This window comes from Suillus plorans (genome assembly GCF_016647745.1).
Source record: "Suillus plorans strain S12 chromosome Unknown HD556scaffold_76, whole genome shotgun sequence".
Classification (NCBI taxonomy): domain Eukaryota; kingdom Fungi; phylum Basidiomycota; class Agaricomycetes; order Boletales; family Suillaceae; genus Suillus; species Suillus plorans.
In genome coordinates this window covers 13,579-34,437 of record NW_024537460.1, presented here as the reverse complement: position 1 = coordinate 34,437, position 20,859 = coordinate 13,579, and the positions used below count along the sequence as shown (strand labels likewise).

Here is a 20,859-nt window from a genome sequence, read left to right as displayed (position 1 = left end):
TATTGCGTCGTCGTTGTCTACAACGATGATAATTGTATGGACGACAAGTATCGAAGTCCCTATTCGTGCTTTTTGAGATCTACGATATAATACCTCATAACGACCGCAGCGACAATGACCACGAGCCCAGGTTAACAGCAGTTTCTGATGCAAACACTGTCATTGCCGTCGACAACGTGGAGAACGTTGACGAACACTGGTAAGGCCAGTGTTGGTGGTGTTATTAGCTTATGTAATCATCGACTACTACCTTTGAAACCCTTCTTCGTTCAGTGACCTTGTCATTGTGTTGAGCGTCTTCCTCGCCATCTTCCTCGTCGTCCTCATAGCTTCCAAAATGAACTCGTCATCTCGCCCAGCATCTTCCTCGACACGTCCTACAGTATCACCAAACTCTAGACCTCAAGTGAATACCCACACAAAAGTTCTAGACACTACACACGGTCGCATCCTCTGCATCGCAGACATCCGTGGTCGACTTTCTGGCCTAAACGATCTCGCGCGCGAGGCTAATGCCAAAGCTATCATTCATACTGGTGACTTTGGTTTTTTTGGTGAGCATGGGCGTCTACCAGTCATCGTTTTTTTTTTCGTGCTTGACGCGTTTATTATATGTAGAAAGTAACAGTCTGGACCGCATAAATGACCGCACACTGCGTCATCTCACCATGTATTCGCCACTAATACCATCCACGCAGCGTACCCACTTCCTTGCACCTGACAACACCTCCCAAGCAATCCGCGCCACCGTCGATATTTCCCTTCTTTCTGAATTCCCTCTCCTTCTCTCAGGTCAACTCAAGCTTTCTATCCCTGTATATACTGTTTGGGGTGCTTGCGAGGACGTCGTCATTCTCGAGAAATTCCGTGCTGGCATTTACAACATCGACAACCTTCACGTCCTCGATGAGGCAACCACTTATTGTCTTGATGTCGGAGGCGTCAAGCTGAGGCTTCTTGGTTTGGGTGGCGCACTCGTTCCCCACAAAATGTTTGATAATGGTGATGGCAGCGCAACAATTGCTGGTGGTCAGGGTACCATGTGGACAACCGCACTCCAGATCGGTGAGCTCGTTGATACTGCTCAGCGTGTCTTCGATCCCACCGAGACGCGTCTCCTTGTCACCCACGCAAGCCCCGGACGCGAAGGCATAATGGCTCAACTTGCACTCGTTCTCAAGGCTGATCTCTCTATCAGCGCGGGGCTTCACTTCCGTTATGCCTCCAGTTATAATGAGTTCAGCGTGCAAAGCGACTTAGAAGGCTTCCGTCACAAGCTCATTGCTGGAAAGGAAGCCTTTGATAAAGTTTGGGACAGTGTGAAGCAGCAGGTAGACACCGTCATCGATGAGCATCAGCGGGTCCTGCTTGACAAGGCTCTGAGTGTCATTGAGAGGGTACCAAACGCACAGGGTCCGGAAGAGCCCTCTTGGAAGAACTGTTGGAATTGGAACCTGTGTGACGCTGCATTTGGTTCACTTGTGTTGGATGTCAAGGATGGCAGGATCAGTGCCGAGTTGAAGAGCCAGGGTAAGCCGTTAACACTTTAGTTGGTGGCTTTCACTAAATGTTTTATAGGTTTCAATTATGCGTACCGTCGCACCGCAACGCCCAGTAATGTCGTTCCAACACCCAATTCAACGACGTCCTCACTACCGAACGCTACTTCGAACCCACCCACCAAGGGTTCAACACCCGTTCAGGCAGAAAAACCTCTCTCGCCGCATCCAAAAGAGATCAGGTCTCCTCTGGTCCCTGTGGCATCTGGCAAAGAGACACCAAAAGAGTCATCTCCATCCACTCCTGCTCCCAAATCTAACGGGAGTGGAACACCTGCACCGCCATTAGACAAGGCTGAAAAAGAGAAGCAGAAACGGAAAGAGAAAGAGAAAGAGAAAAAAGAACGCAAGGACCGTGAGCGTACGGAAGCGAAAGAGAAGGAGGCTTCTACATCCGAAGAGAAGGCTGATCCTGCTTTGAACGCACCAGCTCCAGCTCCGACTTCTGCGTCTGCTCCAACTCCAATTCCGGTGTCTGCACCAGAGCAATCAGGCAAAGCAACACCCGAAGCGCCCATCGCTGACGTACGTGACGGGATGAAGTCGCCAACAACGGACAGTACCGGCGCCAGGACACCGACAAGCAAGCGGTCATCGAGACATCCTTGGACTCTATTTGTTAAACTCCCTCAACAGTCGACGGAAGCAGACGTCAGGTCATTCTTTGGCGGTGAGACAGCGGGAGTGACGAAAGTGACATTCCTTCCGTTCAAGGGATCCCCGCATCACCGTGTTAGACCCCTTGCTTATGTAGAGTTCGGTGATGATGAGACCATGAAGGCAGGATTGGACAAGAATGACGAGGTAAGGCACCCGAATGTCGTCCTTTTCAGTGACTGATATTTACGGTCTAGAAAATGGGCGAGGGTACGGTTAGCGTGCAGATAGCGACAGATCGTGAAGAGCGCGCTGATAGAGGGGTCCGCGGTGGTCCTAGAGGACGTGGACGTGGATTTGCTGCACGGAATTTTGCCGCAGCCGGGCTCACCCGTGGCACGCCTCGCACGAATGGCGAGGCACGCGAGAGTGCTGCTGCATGATTGACTCACGGAGTGATTTGATACGACCCTTTGACGACATCATAGGTTTCTACTTTTCCATGATTTCAATGCCATGTCGTGTTCGTCTGTTTCTTTATTTAGGCTTTTCACGCAGTTTTTTTTATATGATCGTTGAGGGTACGGTATAGTTTTTGTTGTACTCGTCAAATCATGTTCCTTTATGCACATTGTGCGACTCTGCCATTGACCTACTAGGGGTCGCCGGATATCACGTAACGTTAAACAGTTTAAAACTCCGGCAAGAGAAGCGTCGGGAAATGGACACCCCCCGACTCGGACCCAGACGATAGTACTGCCGGAGTCGGTGACGGACTTGCCCCCAGACTGTCCATTAGCTCTTCCTGATCGGCACGGTGCAGTCACAGTCGCATGTCTCTACCTCACCCGAGCTTCTTTCCGACAAGTTCCATAGTATGTTCTAATCTTTGACTTCACACATTCGTTTCTAATGAAACTTCGTAGGACCATGCAGCAGCAGGTCTCGGAGCGGGCGTTGTCGCAGTCTTATGCATGCATCCTCTCGACCTTTTGAAGGTCAAGCTACAGGTCGCCACCACAAACCCACAGGGTGGAATCGGAACCGCCATATGGAACGCTCTGCGCAAAATTCATGCAACTGAAGGATGGAGAGGCTTGTACCGAGGCGTAGGACCAAATATTGCAGGGAACGCCTCGAGTTGGGGACTCTATTTTCTTTTGTGAGTAACGTTTTATCAGTTTCGAAATTTCTTTGCAGGGCACTGATATACTTCAGTTACGACATGCTGAAGAATCGGTCATACAGAGACGACCCGGATCACAGGATGTCCCCGGGAGCATACCTGCTCTGCTCCGCTCAAGCGAGTTCGCCCATCTATTCCCTTTTCTTTTTATGATAGTATCTCAAACTGAATTTTACAGGCGCGGTCACAGCTATAATTACGAACCCTATATGGGTCGTAAAAGTGCGCATGTTTACGACGCGTGCCGATTCACCAACATCCTACCTAAGCCTTTCACGTACGTTCGTCTTGTTTCATTTTTATTTGTTAAGCGGGTCGTCATCTTAGATGGTATTTCCTCGATATGGAGGCAAGAGGGCTTCTCTGGTTTGTGGAAAGGGACTAGTTTGGCTTTGGTCGGTGTGAGCAACGGCGCGGTGCAGTTCATGGCATACGAAGAGATGAAACGGTGGGGTTTCGAACAAAAGCGAAAACGGTTCGCAAAGGCCGGAAAGGTGATGGGACCGGAGGATGATAAGCTCGTGAGTCTATTGCTCTCTTTTCTTTGTCTCGTATTTAACGATATTGTCTAGTCGAATATATCTTATACGGTTATGTCAGGTGCGAGCAAGATATGGGCGCTTGCGCTTACTTATCCATACCAAGTAATTCGTTCTCGAATACAGGTGAGACGATTATTGTTTACGCCGCCACATCTTCATCCTCATTTCAGAACAATGCCACAATTCGCTTATATCCTAACATACCGACCACCATCAAACGCACTTGGCAAGGCGAAGGGATCCGTGGGTTTTATCGTGGGATGGGGACGAACCTCGTGCGCGTTCTTCCTGGAACTTGCGTCACTTTTGTTGTATACGAGAACCTTGCATGGTTATTACGGACTTCTGCAATGAAAAAATTGCGAAGGGAAGCAAAGAGACGGGACATGAATATCGAGGAGCATTAATCCACAAAATTATAATAATGCGTCGCAATATTAGAAAAAAGTCGCTCTCTCTTAGAGTCATTTTTATCTCGAGTTTCGTCATCCCATGGTCCATGGATACATCGATGAGGACGGCCTTAACAGGGTTTGGTTAAATGTTGCATAAATATTAAGATTCAGCAAATATAGGCGGTCTTGATCAAACAGTGGGACGTGCCCATATCACTGCCATCCTCTTTATATCGACACATTCATTCACTCCATTTATGAAAAATGCTGCAGTCGGTCAGCATTTGCTCTCAGGTCAGAACAACTGATGCGCCTCTCATTGCACGGCTTGACATCTTCTGACTTTTCAGGTGCCCTCTCTGGGTTTGGGGGAGCGATCTTGTTACAGCCTCGTGAGCACCTTGGGGAAGCTCTTAGTATCTGATTACATCTAACTTGGTACACAGTCGACCTCCTGAAGACCAGGATTCAACAAGGAGATTCTGCTTTGAATGCCGGGTAGGCTTCATGTACAATTGTATTGCTCAACAACTCATGTCTCTGAAGCAACACAACTATTATATGGCGTACGACTAAGGATATTATCCGGAACGAAGGCATAAAAGGGTTATGGACGGGTACAAGTGCCACATTGGTTCGGTGCGTTCTACTATATTTTGCATCTCTCTCGTCGATGACTTTTTCTATACCAGCAATGTTCCAGGAGTGGCCCTCTACTTTACGAGCCTGACTTATCTACGTTCTATCATGGCAAAGTCGCCCTATTTTTCCGCACACCAGCAGCACAACCGCGATAGCTCTAAAACCGTCCTTCCGAAACTGTCTAGTCAGGGCAACCTCATAGCAGGCGCGACCGCTCGAGTTGGAGTCGGATTGATCCTCAACCCATTTTCTATCTTGAAAGCGCGTTTTGAGGTTCGTGCGGTCGCGTAAACCACTTTGATTTTAATATCCTAGCGTTATGCAGAGTGAGTTGCATGCATACCGTAGTTTATCCGGCTCGCTTCTTTCTATCGCCCGTATGGGACCGTCTGAACTTATGCGCGGATTTGTTGCGTCGTCGCTGCGGGATGCACCATATGCCGGTCTGTTTGTCGTCATATATGAGAGTATTAAACGCGAGACAAGTAAGATCGTTCCTGGTGATGCAAGAATCTAACTCATGTGTTCCAGCGTACTTCATCCCAACAGCATATGCAGTAGGCATACATAGCTTCTCAGCAGCATCTGCAGGTGCCGTCGCCACGATGGCGACACACCCATTTGACGTTATAAAGGTCATTTCTTCAGGCTGTCTCACCTTCTAGAATATCTGATGGCTTACTCAGACGAAAATGCAAGTTCGTTCAGAAGACAAATACCGTGGCTTCACTACAACTGTCATGAGAATTTTCAAGGCTGGTCCCGCTTGTTTCATGTTTGAGTTGTATTCTCATCACTCAATTCACAGCAACGTGGTGCAGCCGGTTTTTTCGATGGTGCATCTCTCCGCATGTCTAGGAAAATCCTCAGCTCGGCAATTGGATGGGCTGTATTTGAAGGAATGCTGCTCTTCATGCAAACGTGACGAACTATTTAACAATATTGTCCATTGATACAACTCAAGCGCGAATCTGTTGGTCATCGAGAGTACTCTTGTTGGATGAACTTTGCGATCGTTTGCAATTGGATATTTGACGTCCCCTCGTAGATTGCACCCTGTAATGAATACCAGCTGAATAATATAATCCATTCAGTCAGAGCGCCACTCACGATCTTCGAGTCTCTCCAGAATTTCTCAATCCCCGTCTCCCTTGTGAACCCGACACCTCCACACCACTCGATAGCTGACCCGCTCACATCTTGAGCCACCTGACTAGCCCAGTACTTGGCCATTGCCGCCTCCTTCGTAAAGCTTCGACCTTCCTCCTTCCGCCGTGCTGCATTATATGTAAGCAGACGTGCAGTTTCGAGCTCAACTGCAGCCTTTGCAATTTGGAACTGCATGCCCTGGAAGGTTCCAATTGGCTGACCAAACTGAGTCCGTTGGTAGGTATAAGGAACAGCTTTGTCAAATGCGCCTTGAGCGAGGCCCAACATTTGAGCAGCAATACCGATGCGACCTACGGAAGTGAGCTTTCATAGCGTTGACAATGAATATTGCCCACCCTCGTTCAAAATTTGGATGGCAAGCTGTGATAGGAAAACTTAGCGATTTCTTCGCCTGAATCAAACTACTGACCTTGTAGCCCTTGCCCTCACCGCCTATGATGTTCTCAGCTGGTACTCGGAGATCGTCAAAATTAAGTGTGCATGTCGATGACGCTCTAATTCCAAGTTTCTCTTCCTTCTTGGCTATTTGCACGCCCATCTCTTTCGTTGCAATAAAGCAAGTAATACCCTTGTAGCCCTTGCTTGGATCGACCTAGGGGCTCTTTCAGCCAATAACGTAAAGCGGGAACAAGCAGAATTCACATTGGCAAAGATGAGGAAGATTTCAGCCTCATGCGAATTGGTGATCCACATTTTGGATCCGTTGATAACCCAATGGTCTCCGTCCTTCTTTGCCCTTGTCTGCAGCGCGAAAGCATCTGAACCTGACGCAGGCTCGGACAAGCAGAATGAACCAAGCTATATGTACACATGAGCGCACATGCAGGAAAGTTCGTGTTCAACTCACCTTTGACTCCGACAGCAAAGGCAACCACTTGTCTTGCTGCTCCTTCGTGCCGTACGTGCGCAGAATAGTGTTCACCAAGGTGTTGTGCACATCACACATGACAGATACGGAGGGGTCTATCTTTGCAAGCTCCTCGATTGCAATAATTGCGGATACAAAGGAGGCCTCTGCACCTCCGTGCTCGGCGCTTGTCTCTATTCCCATGAGCTGCAGAGTGGTGTTAGCATGCTTTAGAAAGAGACGTATTTGGATGCTGACCCCTTGCTCAAAAAGACCCTGAATGATAGTTGGGTCCATAGATTCTTTCTCGTCCATTTCGCGGACCTTGGGGCCAACTACGTCTACCGCGAAGCGCTTCACTAAACATATGTGATCGGTGTCTCGAACGCAAGTAGATACAAAGATCAACATACCCGAATCACGAAACATGTTCTCCTCCTCCGTGAATGTATCCAGCGAGTTGAGTCGGAGTCCCTCTGTCCGTATTGCAGACACAAAGAATGTTCTGGGTAAGGGATTGCAGCGACTTGTACAACCCCTGCAACTTGAAGACCACGTACCTAGCTGGCTCGACCAGTCTCGTTGGACGATGCTTGGTAGCTCGGAGTGCTCGTGATGCGACGCGGAACATGTTGGTGAAAGCGAATAACAAAGCTAGAAAGTAAGCGTGCGCACAATACAGCCGCATGACATCAATTTAAATACTGGTCCAAGTTTGGTCCAAGTAATCACATGGTATCGCTTGCCAGTCGGATCTTCTCTCTTATCATAGCTTAATGCCATAGCGTTGATGCGGAGCGTTCTAGCACACATAATGCATGGTGATACTGCAGAATGCCGGACCATTGGAATGACGACCAACAGTATTCTATAATATTATGGCACTCCGCTCACAGTTTCAATCTATTATCACCATGCCCTTTATATTCACTTACGAGTTCAACTTCAAGGCAAAACCTGCCTTGAGCCCAACTTGAGCCAAGACCTTATGCGAGCAACCGTATCAACCAAGGCGGCAAAAACATGTTTCATATAAAACACCGAAATGATGCAATCGAGCTTAAGTGGTTGAAAGGCCTAGTGCTGCCGCGGTCCGGTTCGGTCCGGTTCAGAGGCAGTTTGATGAGAACCGAGAACCGGACCAAGGTCCGGTTCTACCTTTATCGATGAACTTTGGACCGAACCTTTGTGAACGGTTCACAGCGGTCAGGTTCGGTTTTTTTTTGGTTCGAACGCGAACCGGACCCAATTTTTTCTACAGCTAGCAAAAAATACATATAATCGAAGTACTTTGACTGCGGCAGCACTACGAGCTCTGTATCCCTCCACAATACTAACAACAGCACCTGTCCTGGCGACAATACACTCCGCTGAGTCACGCGAAGAGAAATATATCAATGTCATTGCGCATGTACATACATGGGACGGAACGAGTTGTATCTAAGATGCTTGATGCATCAACAGCTAGTAGAATGGGGGACTCATGAGGGTTGGATGATATGTTGATGGTGCGGGAGTGGTGCCTGCCTCAATGGGGTTGCCAAGTCCGAGGAGTCCTGGAGAGGCTGTATCTATATAGGATGGTAAAAAAAAAGTAAGTTGCCCAACCAGAGTCGAGTCTACATGCGCAACGTACTACCTAAAGCATAGTGAGACATCATTGAAATGAGGAGTCCTGGAGAATGTCCAATTGTAAGGCGGCTGTGTGAGTTCAAAGGAGAAAGTGAACAAACAATGTAGTTAGATAGAGTTGAGAATACCATGGAGTTTGTGAAGAGAATGGATGTGCATTGAAGAGCAAGGGTGCAAGACATTTCATCATAACGGACCGCTCTTCGTAGCAAAGACGCAGGTGACGTGGCGGGCACTTGTTGTGGTGCCGCAGTTGATGGTCTCAATACCAAGTGACATCGGGAAGTAGGAGGGCATGAAAGATGGGGCGTGGCCTGAGAGAACAGGTGGGAGAGTTAACACGAGAGAATGGGCACAAGAGGACAGGTACGAGAGAGCAAGCATGAGAAAACGGGCGCAAGATAGCGAGCACAAGCGAAAGAGTTAGAGCGTGCATCAAATTAATTGAAGGTGAAGAGGTCACTCACCTGACACCTCAAACTCAGTGGTTTTGGTTGCCTTGGTCTTTGTCGGCACATTGATTTTAGGGGTGGAGGCGGTGGTTTTGCGGGAGTGGGACGATGGGCTTGTGGGAGGAGTTGCACAATGAGACGTGTGGTCTGATTCATCAGTTTGAACAGTGCATATCATGACTAACCTTGTCAATGGGCCTCTGCATTTGATGGAAACAAGTAAATCTTGAAGCTTGAGAATCCCTGAGGCCGAAGTGGATCATCAAAGGAAGGGCACTTCAACAATGTGGCAAGCTTCTTTCGGTTCGCGGTTCGGAACGGTTTGGGACCGGTCCGAACCAAAGTCGAACCGTTCACCCAATGGCAGAACCGAGAACCGTACTGTGGTCCAGTTCTGGCTGACACCTGGACCGTGGACCGAACCACAGGAGAACCGGACCAAAAGTCCGGTTCGAACCATGGTTCAGGACTGGACCATGGCAGCACTAGAAAGGCCTCCTCGCAAATAATAATACACGCCCATCATGGGCTGCTTTTGCTAGCATACTGATTGTGAAGCATGCACAAAACAAACCCCTATACATCAGCAAACTAGGGGGTCATTGTACAATCTTGTACAAATGGCACAAGCCCACAACAAAGTCCCCTCTTTACAAGCCTGTCACAAAGTATTACAATCTGTACAAATAGGCACAGTCATCAGGAAAACCCTCCCAGGGAAAAAATGTTATAATTTTCGCTAAAAGTTCTAATTCAGATAATTCTATCTAATTACAAGAATTAGGAATAAAATTGCTAGAAGACGATAATGTGGGATGCAAATATCACAAAATGTCAAGAATTACTTGAATATACAAAAAGTCTATCTATCTAAATATGAATTCAACCAAAAATCGTTACAATCATCCTACAAGTCATTGTCCGCCGTTTGCAGGAAGTGAGTGTGTTGATTGTCGTTCAAGCAACTGCCATGCTGATACAAGTCATTGTCCACCGTTCGCAGGAAGTGAGTGTGTTGAACCTCCTCTGAGCTCGAGCCATGCTGATCCAGGTCGTTGTCTGCTGTTCGCAGCGGGTGAGTGTGTTGATCCTCCTTCAAGCTTGAGCCATGCTGATCAAAGTCGTTATCCGCCTTTCACAGTGTGTCTATTATGGGCGACAGGTTCCATAATTAGTATTAAGATTGTCAAAATTGGAAGTTGAAACACGGGCTTTCCCAGGCCTTGACCTGGGCTTTCCCGGACTAGGCATGGGCTTTCCCACAGTGATTCGAAGCATGGACTTCACACTTTAATCCCCAACCTCCTTTTCCTCATCGTTCACCTTGCTCACCACCCAACTTAGCTTCATCCCCCATCATGGTTTGCACCCCCTGACCTCTATAGTCTACCTTCGTGGTAGATGCACTGTGAGCAGTAACTTCGTGTTGCTTGCTGCGATCGATTGCTTAGACTTCAGTCGGCAGTCTCGTCTTCCACCGGCAGTATCTTGTCCTCCACTGGCAGTATCTCGCTTCCACCACCAGCATTGTCTTCAGCCACCAGCATTATTTTCTACAGCAAGAATTGTCTTCCACAACCAGCATTGTTTTCCACACCCAGAACTGTCTTAAGCCGTCAGAATTCTTTTCAACCGCGCAATTGTCTTCGACTGCCTGAACTATCCTCAGCCGCCTGAACTATCTCCAACTTTCTGTCTCACAACTTTCTGTCTCACAACTTTCTGTCTCACAACTTTCTGTCTCACTTGACTGATCCTTTAACGCTCTTACTGACATCCAGAATTTGTTTAAGACTGCTGTTGGCTTTTGTGGGTAAGCACATTCATTCTATTTCATCACCATATCATGACATCATCTATCCTCTAACTAGAATCTCAACTTCGCTCAAGAATCCTGTCTTCCTTCATTGTAATCTTATTCATTATATTTGTTCGTGCTATACTTACTGACATCACGCCTTCATTAGATTTCTCTTCAATCTCTCAACACCATCTCACTATCTGCCTTCATGGTAGCATTTAAATCATCAGTGACTTCGAGTTGTTGTGTGATTTAAATTTCATTCCTCAGTGACTTCAAGTCGCTGTGTGATTCCCTATTCTCAGTATCGCTGTTCCTGGAGCTCCCATCATGTCGATCCCTGTGTTCAAACCATTCACGCATTTTAGTGACCGTGCATTTTAACATCTTTGTACTTCTACTGTCCTTGACTGATTATGTCCAGGTTATCTCACAGCTACCGATGCCTTCTGTGTGGCTACATATGGCCACCGAGTCATCACCACTCCTAACATGAAGTTCATTCCTCAACCTTTCCACAACGAATCCGATATAATTCAAGCGTGGGCAGATGGCAGATATTGGGCCATGGATCCTTTTCAGTGGCCACAGACGTATGATGACCTGTACGCTCAAAGTTTCGCAATCCCACGCCGGAAAGCCTATCTGGACGACGCAAGCATGACATATGCGTGGTTCAGGCCAAATTTCTCAAGCAACTTCGTGCCCCTGGCTGTGGGTAGTCTTTTTGGTCAGCTCAAGATGGACATTCTCGGCCATCTCAAGTGATTGTACGAGAAGGCCAACAAGTGGGTTAGCAGCTACAAGATCGCAAGGATGCATAAAGAGGATCATGTTGTTGGGTGGGTACATGCAATGCGTGCCGTCTATGAGCGCTTCCAGCAAGCTATGGCCTGGTGCGACATTGTCATTGTCGTTGCTGAATATCAGCGCCGATTTCTTGATATCTGGGTGGTTCTAGACTTCTATGAAGTAATCGAGCCCCGCATGCGATTTGTCGACACTACCCATAAGGTTGACCCTAAATGGATGGGGTGTTTCACTCAAGACGTCGCTATCGCCACAAAAGTACATGCTGCTGGAGTTCCTGTCTGGCTTATTCGCGATGCTAGACTTATCCCCTCAAATATGAACATTGTTAAAGTTGTCTTGTTCACACCACCCGATGACCTCGTCATCAGCATATATCATGATCCCCTCAAACTCTTTGCTCAGCCCTTCGACATCATTGCTAGAGGTCCGAATAATTGCCGGTGTCATGAGGCCGCGCGTCAGGCGTATTCCAACTTTGAGAAGTTGCCCGCTCCAAAACCTCAAGTTGAATTGGTCATGACGGAGTCATTGGTAGGAAAGGCTCCCGTACACAAAGGGAAGGCGAAAATGAAAGTAAAGCTTGTGCCGTGTATGTTCAGCTGTCTTCTTTCATGGCTGCCGTGTCTAATTTATTCCTCAGACGATATAACTGCTCCTCGTCAGAACAAAGCTGCATCTGGCCGCAATAAATGGTCTAACATAGATCACCCTTACATGCCGCCTATGAATTCTTTCTTCAAGATAGCTTTGGAGGAAGCCAAGAAAGAATTCCTCCGCATCAAGCATCCCAGGGACCAAATGGACGACGGTTACTCGCTTCCCAATCCGAGATTGTTCGTCAACGTTCTTTCCCGCAATCATTGATGAAGTACCTTGCCAACTGGCTGGCATGCTGCCCAACCTGGCTGGAACATGTCTACAAGGAAAGCCCTCGCCCTCTTCCTCAGGCCCAGAACTGGCGCGATGTTTTGATATCTCAGCATGCTCAGGATCTGTTAAGAACGTGCTCAAGGGTCGGATCCGAAGGGCTTGGCTTCAGCTCGTGCGCTGCGCCCCTTACCCAAGTACGTGCCCCTAACTTCCGAAGGCTGTCGAACGATGTCCGAAGGTTACCGGACGATGTCCGGAGGGCGTCGGGCGATGTCTGGAGTCCGATGTCCGATGCGCGGGAATCCGGCGGACGTTCGGAAACAAGAGATAAGACTAATCCGGACGAAGTCCGAACTAGAAAGGAAACAGCGGAGGACTACCAAAGGTAGAGGCGGAGGTGATAAGTCTATAGGAGTCAATCCTAAGACGAGCGGAGGTTGACGAGAGAGAAACTCAAGTCGGACGGAGGAGGTAATGGGCAGAGTCTAAGATGATATTCGAACTAAGGAAACTACAGAGACTGTACAGGGGTTTATATACTACTGAGGACATAACGGAGAACAGTAAGTGCAGTGTGAGGCTATGTAAAGCTATGGAGAAAACATATGGGACGACTATCACTAGTCTATCGGAACTTAGTAAAATGAAGACGGAAATGAATAAGGGATGGAAAATAAAGTGTACTAACTGATAAGGGAAATACCAAAGGGATAAGGCACGGAAATTAGACGTGGGTTGGATCCGGACGATACATAGAAGTCGGCCGGATCCGGAAATGATGAGTGTGATAGGTCCGGACCCGGAACACGGGATATGACAGTATCCCCCCTTTAGGGCCGAGCCCACGAGGCTTCTGATCCGGAAGTCCGGACCGGACTTTTATGAATGCGAGATGATGGGTGGAGCTCGTAAAAATAGCACTGAGCATATAAGTAGGCCGGGGCGCCCATGAGATGTCTAAAACTTTCCCTTTAACTCCTATTACTGCTTTTAACATGTCTAACTCCACTTCCGGCAACAAGAAGACCGCCCGGCAGGTTCTCGAAGAGAGACAGGCGGAAATGGCGGCCGAAATTGCGCGGCTCGAGGCGGATGCTCGGAGAGAGGCAGAGGAAGAGGAACACAAGTGCAAGGAGGCGGAAGAGGAACGGAAATGTATGGAAGAACAGAAACGGAAGGATATCGAGGAGACTCGGAAAAGGTTGGCTGAGCGCGAGCAGGAACGTTTGGCAAAGGCTAGGATGGGTAATGCGTCAGAGGTGAGTCGGATGAGGTTTTTTGTGTTTTTCCGGAGTTTAACAACATGTTAGTCCTCTGGTCCAGCGGATCCGGAGGTTGCATGTGAGATGTGCGTCCTTAGGCGCAAGATTTGTACCTGGGCAGTAGCGTCTAGGACGCCTAGGGTGAGTTTTCTGTTTTGTCCGGATCCAGATGATTACTGATGATTTCCGAAAGATCCTGACTTGCGACCAGTGCCGCACATCCAAGGAAAAGTGCGTCGGCGGAAATCCGCCTGTTAAGGCGCCGGCCGGCAAAGGCAAAGGCAAGAAACGTGCGCGTCTGGAGGGATCTCCGAGCCCCAAGGGCAAGGGAAAAAGACGTCAGCGCAGTCCGGAGGACATCGACGACGACGTGGAAATAGTCTCCAATCCCCGGACGGTTATTGGAGAGGATCAAGACTGGACGGAGTACGACGACCAGGCCTGGGTCGCAGCCACCAACAACATTGTTGCGGAACTGGCCCGGACGAATGGGCTGATGGAGAGGGGTATTGCAGCGGCGGAGGGAAGTAGAGCTGCGATGGACCGGGTGAGTGAGACCATGCTCCGGTTCATGGAGGAGCAGAGGGAGTTTCAGACTCTCTTCATGGAGAGTCTGAGGGGCGGTTTCCGGATGCATGTAGAGGATGCTCTGGAGGAGGAAAATGCTGAGGAGGCGGAAAAGGAGGCCGGCGGATCCAGCGGAGATATGGAGATGGACTCTTAGGTCGTCGGATCCGAAGTCCGGATATCGGACGCCTAAATAACGTACATATATGCATGTCCTTTTTTACTCTTTGTTAGAAGTTGGTCCCGGCTTATCCGGATATGCCGAGTGGAAATCCGATAGAAGTTCCGGCGCATTTCCGAGTTCGGTTGCGAGTATCCAGGAAGTTTCTTTGTCCGTCCCCTCATATCCGGCCCAACGTACTAAGTATAGTAGTTGGCAGTGACGTCTCCGGCGGTCGATCTTGGAGTCCAGGATTTCGGAGATTTCGTATTCTGGTTCTCCGTCGACTAATACCGGAGGCGGAGGAGGTTGGATGCGATTAGGAATAGTGTTCGGAGTTGCGGGTTCTAACTGAGAGACATGGAATACGGGGTGCACAGATCGCATAGCGTCTGGAAGATGGATGGTGAAGGAGTGGGTGCCGGGACGAGCGATGATGTGGAATGGTCCGAGATTCTTTTCCGAGAGCTTTTTCGATGGTCGGGTCGAGCGGAATATTTTGCTTTGACAAAGACCTGATCTCCGACTTTGAAGTCCGGAGCGGGTTTCCGTCTAGCGTCCGCGGGTCCTTGATATCTTGCTTGGGCAAGGGACATTTCTTCTCGGAGGAATTGGTGAAGCTCATCTCAATCTATAGCATAATCCCGGGCGCGGGCGGAGGAAAGATCACGCTCCGGATGTATGGAAATGTTCGGGTGATAACCCTTATTGGCAAAGAATGGCGAAACTCTGGTGGTAGCACTCGGAGTGTTGTTGTACACAAACTCGGCCAAGGGTAACAGTTCCGACCAATTGTCCTGCTGATAGTTGCAGTAGATCCGGAGGTATTGTTCTAAGGTTTGGTTAGCTCGCTTGGTTTGTCCGTCGCCTTCCGGATGATATCCGGAGGTGAAATGGAGGATCATGTCGAGTGCTTTTCCGAGCGACCAGAAGAAGTGGGAAACGAATTCCGTACCGCGATCGGAAGTGACATGGGACGGAACTCCGTGTTTGGAAAACACATGGAGGAGGAATAACCGGGCGAGGTCCGGAGAGGTGATGGTGTCGTAGGTCGGAATGAATATGGATTGCTTGGATAGTCGATCTATGACTACCAGGATGGCTGTGAAGCCGGAGGAATCAGGGAGTTGTTCGATGAAGTCCATGGATATAGAATTCCACGGCTTCTCGGGAATGGGGAGTTGCTTCAATAATCCGTATGGTTTGTGTCGCGGAACTTTAGCTCGGGCGCAGGTCGTGCAGGACTTAACATAGTCCTTCACATATGCGCGGATTCCGGGCCAGGTATATTCCTGACGGATAACTTCCAGGGTCCGGTTCTGACCAAAATGTCCAGATAGCAGGTGGTCGTGCGTATTCCAGAGCACTCGGAGACAGAGGTCATTGGATTCTGGAACGTATATACGGTTGTCGCAACGGAGGAAACCACTCTCGTCCACTGTCCATCTCGGGTCCGATGGACCCGGAAGATGACAGGAAGCGATAGGGTCATTAGGGAGGGCGGACAGAATGTCCTTATGAAGCTGCTCGACATCCATCAGTACAGCTGTCCGGAGCACCGGAATTGCTAGGTGTGATGCCCGGAGGGACGAAGCGAGCTGTTCTGTGGTAAATATCGGCCGGAGGTTGTGTGGATTAACTTGAGCGTAGTCCTTATCCCCCTCTTTGGGGTAGACGTCCCAACGTCTACTTAGGCAGTCGGGCTTTGCTCCGAGTTTTCCGGGTCAGAAACAGATAATGAGGTTGAACTGATGAAGGTATTCCAACCAGCGGGCCTGGCGGCGGGTGAGGAGTTTTGTGGTAGCGAAGTACTCAAGGTTCTTGTGGTCTGTGATGACGTCTATCGGCTCGGCAGAGCCTTCAAGGTAGTGTCGCCAGGACCGGAAAGCTTCGTAAATAGCTAGGAGTTCCTTATCATGGGTGTCATAGTTGAGTTCCGGAGCCGAAAGGGTTCGGGAGTAAAAGGCAACCGGGCGGAGCTCCTGGTCCGGACATACAATAGAAAGTATTCCGGCGATGGCATAATCAGAAGCATCTGTCTCAACAATGATAGGAACATCCGGCATCCAGTGTGTAAGCACCGGAGCCATAGTGAAGGCTTTTTTGAGAGTTTCGAAAGATTTCCGGCAATCCTTGGAGAAATTCCAGGGGGCATCCTTGCGGGTGAGCCACGTAAGCGGAACTACAATATCCGAGTAGTTAAAGATGAAACGACGATAGAAGTTAGCGAATCCGAGGAACAATTGAATATCCTTGACTTTCCGAGGTTCCAGCCAGTCACAGATAGTCTGGACTTTGTCGGAGGACATTGTAAGTCCGGCCGGAGATAGGAGGTAACCGAGGTATTCTACAGAGTCGGAATGGAATTCGCACTTCTCCGGTTTAGCATATAGCCGATGCTTCCGGAGGCGTCGGAGGACTTCAAGGACGTGTTTTTTATGGGATGCAAGGTCTGCGGAATAAATGAGGATGTCGTCGAGATACACAATAACACATATGTCAAGCATATCGGCGAAGATGGTGTTGACAAAGCACTGGAAAGCCACCGGAGCATTGGTGAGGCCCTCAGGCATAACCAACCATTCATAGGAGCCATAGCGCGTCCGGAAAGCAGTTTTCCACTCGTCTCCTTCCGCCATCCGGACTAGATGGTAAGCGGACCGGAGGTCGATTTTAGTGTAAACTTTAGCGCGGCTCGGAGAATCGAGAAGGTCGGAAATGAGGGGAAGAGGGTAGCGGTCTTTCTTTGTGATTTTATTGAGTCCTCGGAAATCTACACAGAGGCGTAGGGAGCCGTCCTTCTTCTTGACAAACAGGACAGGGGCTCCATGCGGAGAGGATGAGGAACGGAGAAGTCCGGTCGCAATATTCTCATCAAGGAATTTGCAGAGAGCTACAAGCTCAACCGGAGAAAGGGAATAGATGGTGCCAAGGGGCAGAGCCGCTCCTTCTTCCAAATCGATCTTAAGATCATAGGGACGATGGGGAGGGAGCTGTCCGGCTTTGCTTTTATCAAAGACATCCGCGTACTCATGATATTCCGAAGGGATTCCGGATAGGTTCGGAGGTTCGGAGGAGAGTGTAGCGGAGCAGAGATTGACACCGGTGGGTCGGACGAAAATACTGAACTGGACCGATCCCTCTAATTTGCAGGCCCGGCAAAAGGCAACTGCATTGATTAGGGAAATATTAGGAACAGTGTTATCAGTGGAGGGACTCGGCGAGGTTGAGGAAGGGATTTCCGCCGGAGCCGGCGGAAAAGAGGTTGGAGGGGTCGGAGGCACTCCATGAGGAATCGGACGGAAATCGATGCTGCCCTTTACCTAGTCAATCAATGGATTGTGTCGGGTGAGCCAGCTATATCCTAGAACGATGGAACAGGATGAGTCCAACGGAGTAACATAAAATGTTTCGGAGGTAACCACGCCGGTGTCTTCTTAGATAGATGATCTATAGATAAACACCTATAAAACAAATATCTCCACGGTCAGCGATTCAGACAAATACCAATGACTGATAACGTGGTCGTTCGTGGGTGGCTAGTTGTATACTATCCAAGGTATGCTCAGCTAAAGGTACTTCTGCAAGATCAGTGAATACGATGGTCAATCCAATCTATGGACTTGACAGAAAAACAAACAAAACAATGGTCAGCCCGACAGTATGGCAATGACCAAAAGAATATATGGGATTCTTCCTCAGGTTCCCCTTCAACAACAGTGCCTCGTACCAACTATACTCCAAAAGGAATGGTGCAGAATTACAATGATCAACCCCCTCAGCACAAAACAGGTAGAATCAAAGGTCAAGACTAGTCAAATGCTTTATTGTAGAACTCTTAGCTCAATATTGAACCTGCTGTCAAGGAACTCTCTTTTGAGTATTTAAACAGACTCAGGAACGGACGTCCTTGGATTTACTACCAAGTCCCCTCTTCAACAGCTAAAGCCTAGCAGGCACAGAATATCTTGGCTCAGTATCACTACTCAGATGAGTGAGGTCAAGCTTCACTATCAATTCCTAAAGTCTCCCCACTACGCTACTCTGAGTCTTAGGTGGACGTAGAGACAACACGAATATTTTGGAGATATATTTTTTTGGACAAAGAACACCAAAGGCTGGTGAAAGTAAAACAAAAGAAAAAGAAAATAGAAATTTGAATATAACTGTGGCTGTACCTTGCTTGCTGGTTGTTGCACACAGTGAGCTCAAAGCTGGTAGTTTAGTATGATGAGCTTGCAGTATTACTGTCTCTTGAGAATGTTCCTCTCAGTCTTGAGACACTTATTGACACTGGTACTGACACTTATCACACCTTACTCACAACTTAGTGTTAGATGGGCTGAAAAACACCCACTAAAAGTGCTTCTTATTATTTCAGAAACTGGGGTCTTTATATACACAATAAATGTGGCTGTGCTACTAGTATACTCAAGAGTCATCAAGAGTCAAAAGGAGTCATATATTCAGAGTGAGTCATAGTGAGTCAGTTTTAAAGTTGTTTCTAGTCATAAGGAGTCATATATTCAGAGTGAGTCATAGTGAGTCATATGGGTATTGTGCTAAGTCATGTGACCTATCCAACTCCTGATGACAAATCCAGAAAGAGAGTAAGAAATGTCACATGATGTGGATCCTTTGTGTGTCTGTCTTTTCTTTGTTTTTTTTGATGAGTGAAAATGACGCGAGCTTAGTATTTAGGGTTTTACTAATGTTTTTCCAGGACAACATATGTGGGAAATATTTTTCACAGTCACCTGACAGGCGTGGGATTTTGTCTGGGTCATCACCATGGCTGACTAAGCAAAACTCATCGCAAAATTAAATGTACTAAAATATTCAGGCTGCTTATGTACACACTTGAAAAATAAAAAGAAAGGCGAAAAATATTCCCTTAGCCTCAGTCTGACTTCAGATCATAGAGAAAATGATTTCATAGGGCATAGGGCTCATAGGAGAGTATCAGTCATCCATGCACCGAACCAGTTTGGTGCAGGTCACCGGTCGGAAACCGGATCGGTAAATCTACTGCCTCGGTAATAGTGGCATTAGAAGTACCATCAAACAGATGGAGCGGAAGTGGAGGAATTGCATAGGTCGGAATGTTATTTTCTCGGATTAGCTTGCTTTCTATAAAACAATGGGAGGAACCACAATCTACTAGAGCCGGGAACGGAGAAATATCGGGAAAAGTAGAAATAGAGACGGATGGTACTAAAGAGTTCGGATCGGAAAAGGAAATAGCATTGAGGTGTAGCTCCATTGCTCGGGTTGAGTCAATGCAACCCTCGTCCCGCACGGAGTCAAGAGGGTTGCGGACTAATTTTTTGTCTCTTCCGAGACCTCCGGTTTGGCTTCCAGAGTCACCATGCTAGCATGACCTTTGGCTGCACGGGAAGTGGACTTTAGGCAGTCCCGGGCAGTGTGACCGGGTCCGCCGCAGAAGAGGCAGAGCTTCTTTTCCATGCGCCTCTGGCGCTCCTCGGAGGTGAGTTTACCGTCTTTTCCGAGCTTGGACATTAAGTCCAGAAGTTTGGCGGAGGAGGAAGCTGAAGCGTTTCCGGATTTTCCGCCGGAGTACTCTTTCCGGTCGGAAGTGGAAGCTAACTGCTTAGCAGGAGGCGCGGATGCGGAGGGTTTGGTTTTGCGGGAGACTTCTCCCTTGCGTTCCCAGTATCGGGCGTCGATAGTCTGGGCGAGAGTTTTGTATTGGGACAGAGTGGTGGGTTTTCCTTGACGACTGATTTCGTCCTTGACGCGAGCCGGAAGTCCATTGTAGAACTGACGGCGCAAAGCTCCGTCGCCCCAACCTCGTACTTGGGAAGCTAGCCGCTGGAACTCTACAACGTACTTGTTGATGCGCTGTCCGTCACGCATATAGAGCTGTTCCAGCTGCATTTCCGCATCTCCGACCGGGTCATGAGGTCCGAAGTTAGTTTGGAGTTCTAACATGAACTCGGAGTAGTCATCCATCCAATCCGGACGATCCGCTAGATCATCCGAAAGGAGGTCTGGCTCAAACCATTCAAGGGCCATGCCCTTGAGGTATGATTGCGCGAAGTTGACCTTAGTTCGGCCGGTACGGAAAGATTTCAGCTTAGCTTGGAAGTTAAGCTCACATTGGACAAAGAACGCCCGGAGTTTCCGGGGCTCAGTGCCATCGAAGGTATCCGGCTCTCAGACTTTGACTTTGGAGTCACTGGATCTGGAGGATTGGCGGTTGTTACGCGCCAGGTTATTGATGGCTTGGGATAGCCAGAGGAAGACCAAGTCTTGTGGACCTAGACCTTCGTTTTCATCGTCAGTCGGGTCTTCCGGAGGTTCATCATCCGGATCTCCGCCACCTCCTCCCGGCGGGTTACCG

The 20,859-nt window shown here is 48.5% G+C and overlaps 6 protein-coding genes across 6 annotated transcripts; 4 read left to right on the top strand and 2 right to left on the bottom strand.

The window, feature by feature from the left end:
• Positions 1-337: 337 nt before the first annotated feature.
• HD556DRAFT_1246452 (uncharacterized protein) lies at positions 338-2,599 on the top strand (the record flags this gene model as incomplete). The annotated part of the gene is made up of 4 exons (XM_041298611.1): positions 338-554; positions 619-1,530; positions 1,579-2,363; positions 2,414-2,599. The coding sequence occupies 4 exons, from the start codon at positions 338-340 to the stop codon at positions 2,597-2,599; spliced, it is 2,100 nt and encodes a 699-aa protein (XP_041154971.1).
• Positions 2,600-2,989: 390 nt separating this feature from the next.
• Positions 2,990-4,291, top strand: HD556DRAFT_1434330 (mitochondrial carrier domain-containing protein; the record flags this gene model as incomplete). Its single annotated transcript, XM_041305311.1, has 7 exons — positions 2,990-3,031; positions 3,083-3,318; positions 3,375-3,463; positions 3,521-3,619; positions 3,670-3,863; positions 3,915-4,007; positions 4,055-4,291. 7 exons carry the CDS (start codon positions 2,990-2,992, stop codon positions 4,289-4,291), a joined length of 990 nt encoding a protein of 329 aa, XP_041154970.1.
• Positions 4,292-4,586: 295 nt separating this feature from the next.
• Positions 4,587-5,846, top strand: HD556DRAFT_1246424 (solute carrier family 25 member 38; the record flags this gene model as incomplete). Its single annotated transcript, XM_041298609.1, has 8 exons — positions 4,587-4,671; positions 4,726-4,777; positions 4,826-4,918; positions 4,972-5,194; positions 5,247-5,406; positions 5,432-5,556; positions 5,608-5,680; positions 5,704-5,846. 8 exons carry the CDS (start codon positions 4,587-4,589, stop codon positions 5,844-5,846), a joined length of 954 nt encoding a protein of 317 aa, XP_041154969.1.
• HD556DRAFT_1407886 (acyl-CoA oxidase) lies at positions 5,728-7,947 on the bottom strand. The gene is made up of 10 exons (XM_041304064.1): positions 7,874-7,947; positions 7,499-7,822; positions 7,352-7,443; positions 7,197-7,297; positions 6,939-7,145; positions 6,734-6,889; positions 6,501-6,683; positions 6,427-6,451; positions 6,032-6,381; positions 5,728-5,977 (listed from the first exon to the last, which is right to left on the bottom strand). The coding sequence occupies exons 2-10, from the start codon at positions 7,624-7,626 to the stop codon at positions 5,900-5,902; spliced, it is 1,320 nt and encodes a 439-aa protein (XP_041154968.1). The 5' UTR covers positions 7,627-7,822; positions 7,874-7,947; the 3' UTR covers positions 5,728-5,899.
• A 455-nt stretch (positions 7,948-8,402) lies between these two features.
• On the bottom strand, positions 8,403-9,781 carry HD556DRAFT_1501101 (uncharacterized protein; the record flags this gene model as incomplete). Its single annotated transcript, XM_041308957.1, has 6 exons — positions 9,362-9,781; positions 9,208-9,265; positions 9,038-9,135; positions 8,768-8,884; positions 8,575-8,613; positions 8,403-8,509 (listed from the first exon to the last, which is right to left on the bottom strand). Exons 1-6 carry the CDS (start codon positions 9,480-9,482, stop codon positions 8,403-8,405), a joined length of 540 nt encoding a protein of 179 aa, XP_041154967.1. The 5' UTR covers positions 9,483-9,781.
• Positions 9,782-11,153: 1,372 nt separating this feature from the next.
• On the top strand, positions 11,154-12,285 carry HD556DRAFT_1312541 (uncharacterized protein; the record flags this gene model as incomplete). Its single annotated transcript, XM_041300671.1, has 4 exons — positions 11,154-11,196; positions 11,248-11,587; positions 11,624-12,209; positions 12,277-12,285. 4 exons carry the CDS (start codon positions 11,154-11,156, stop codon positions 12,283-12,285), a joined length of 978 nt encoding a protein of 325 aa, XP_041154966.1.
• Positions 12,286-20,859: the final 8,574 nt, after the last annotated feature.

Coding starts and splice junctions, on each gene's coding strand:
- HD556DRAFT_1407886 (XM_041304064.1), bottom strand. CDS start 7,626: ATGCGGCTGTATTGTGCGCACGCTTACTTTCTAGCTTTGTTATTCGCT. Junction 7,444..7,498: donor AGACTGGTCGAGCCAGCTAG/GTACGTGGTCTT, acceptor TCCCTTACCCAG/AACATTCTTTGTGTCTGCAA. Junction 6,382..6,426: donor CATCCAAATTTTGAACGAGG/GTGGGCAATATT, acceptor TCACTTCCGTAG/GTCGCATCGGTATTGCTGCT.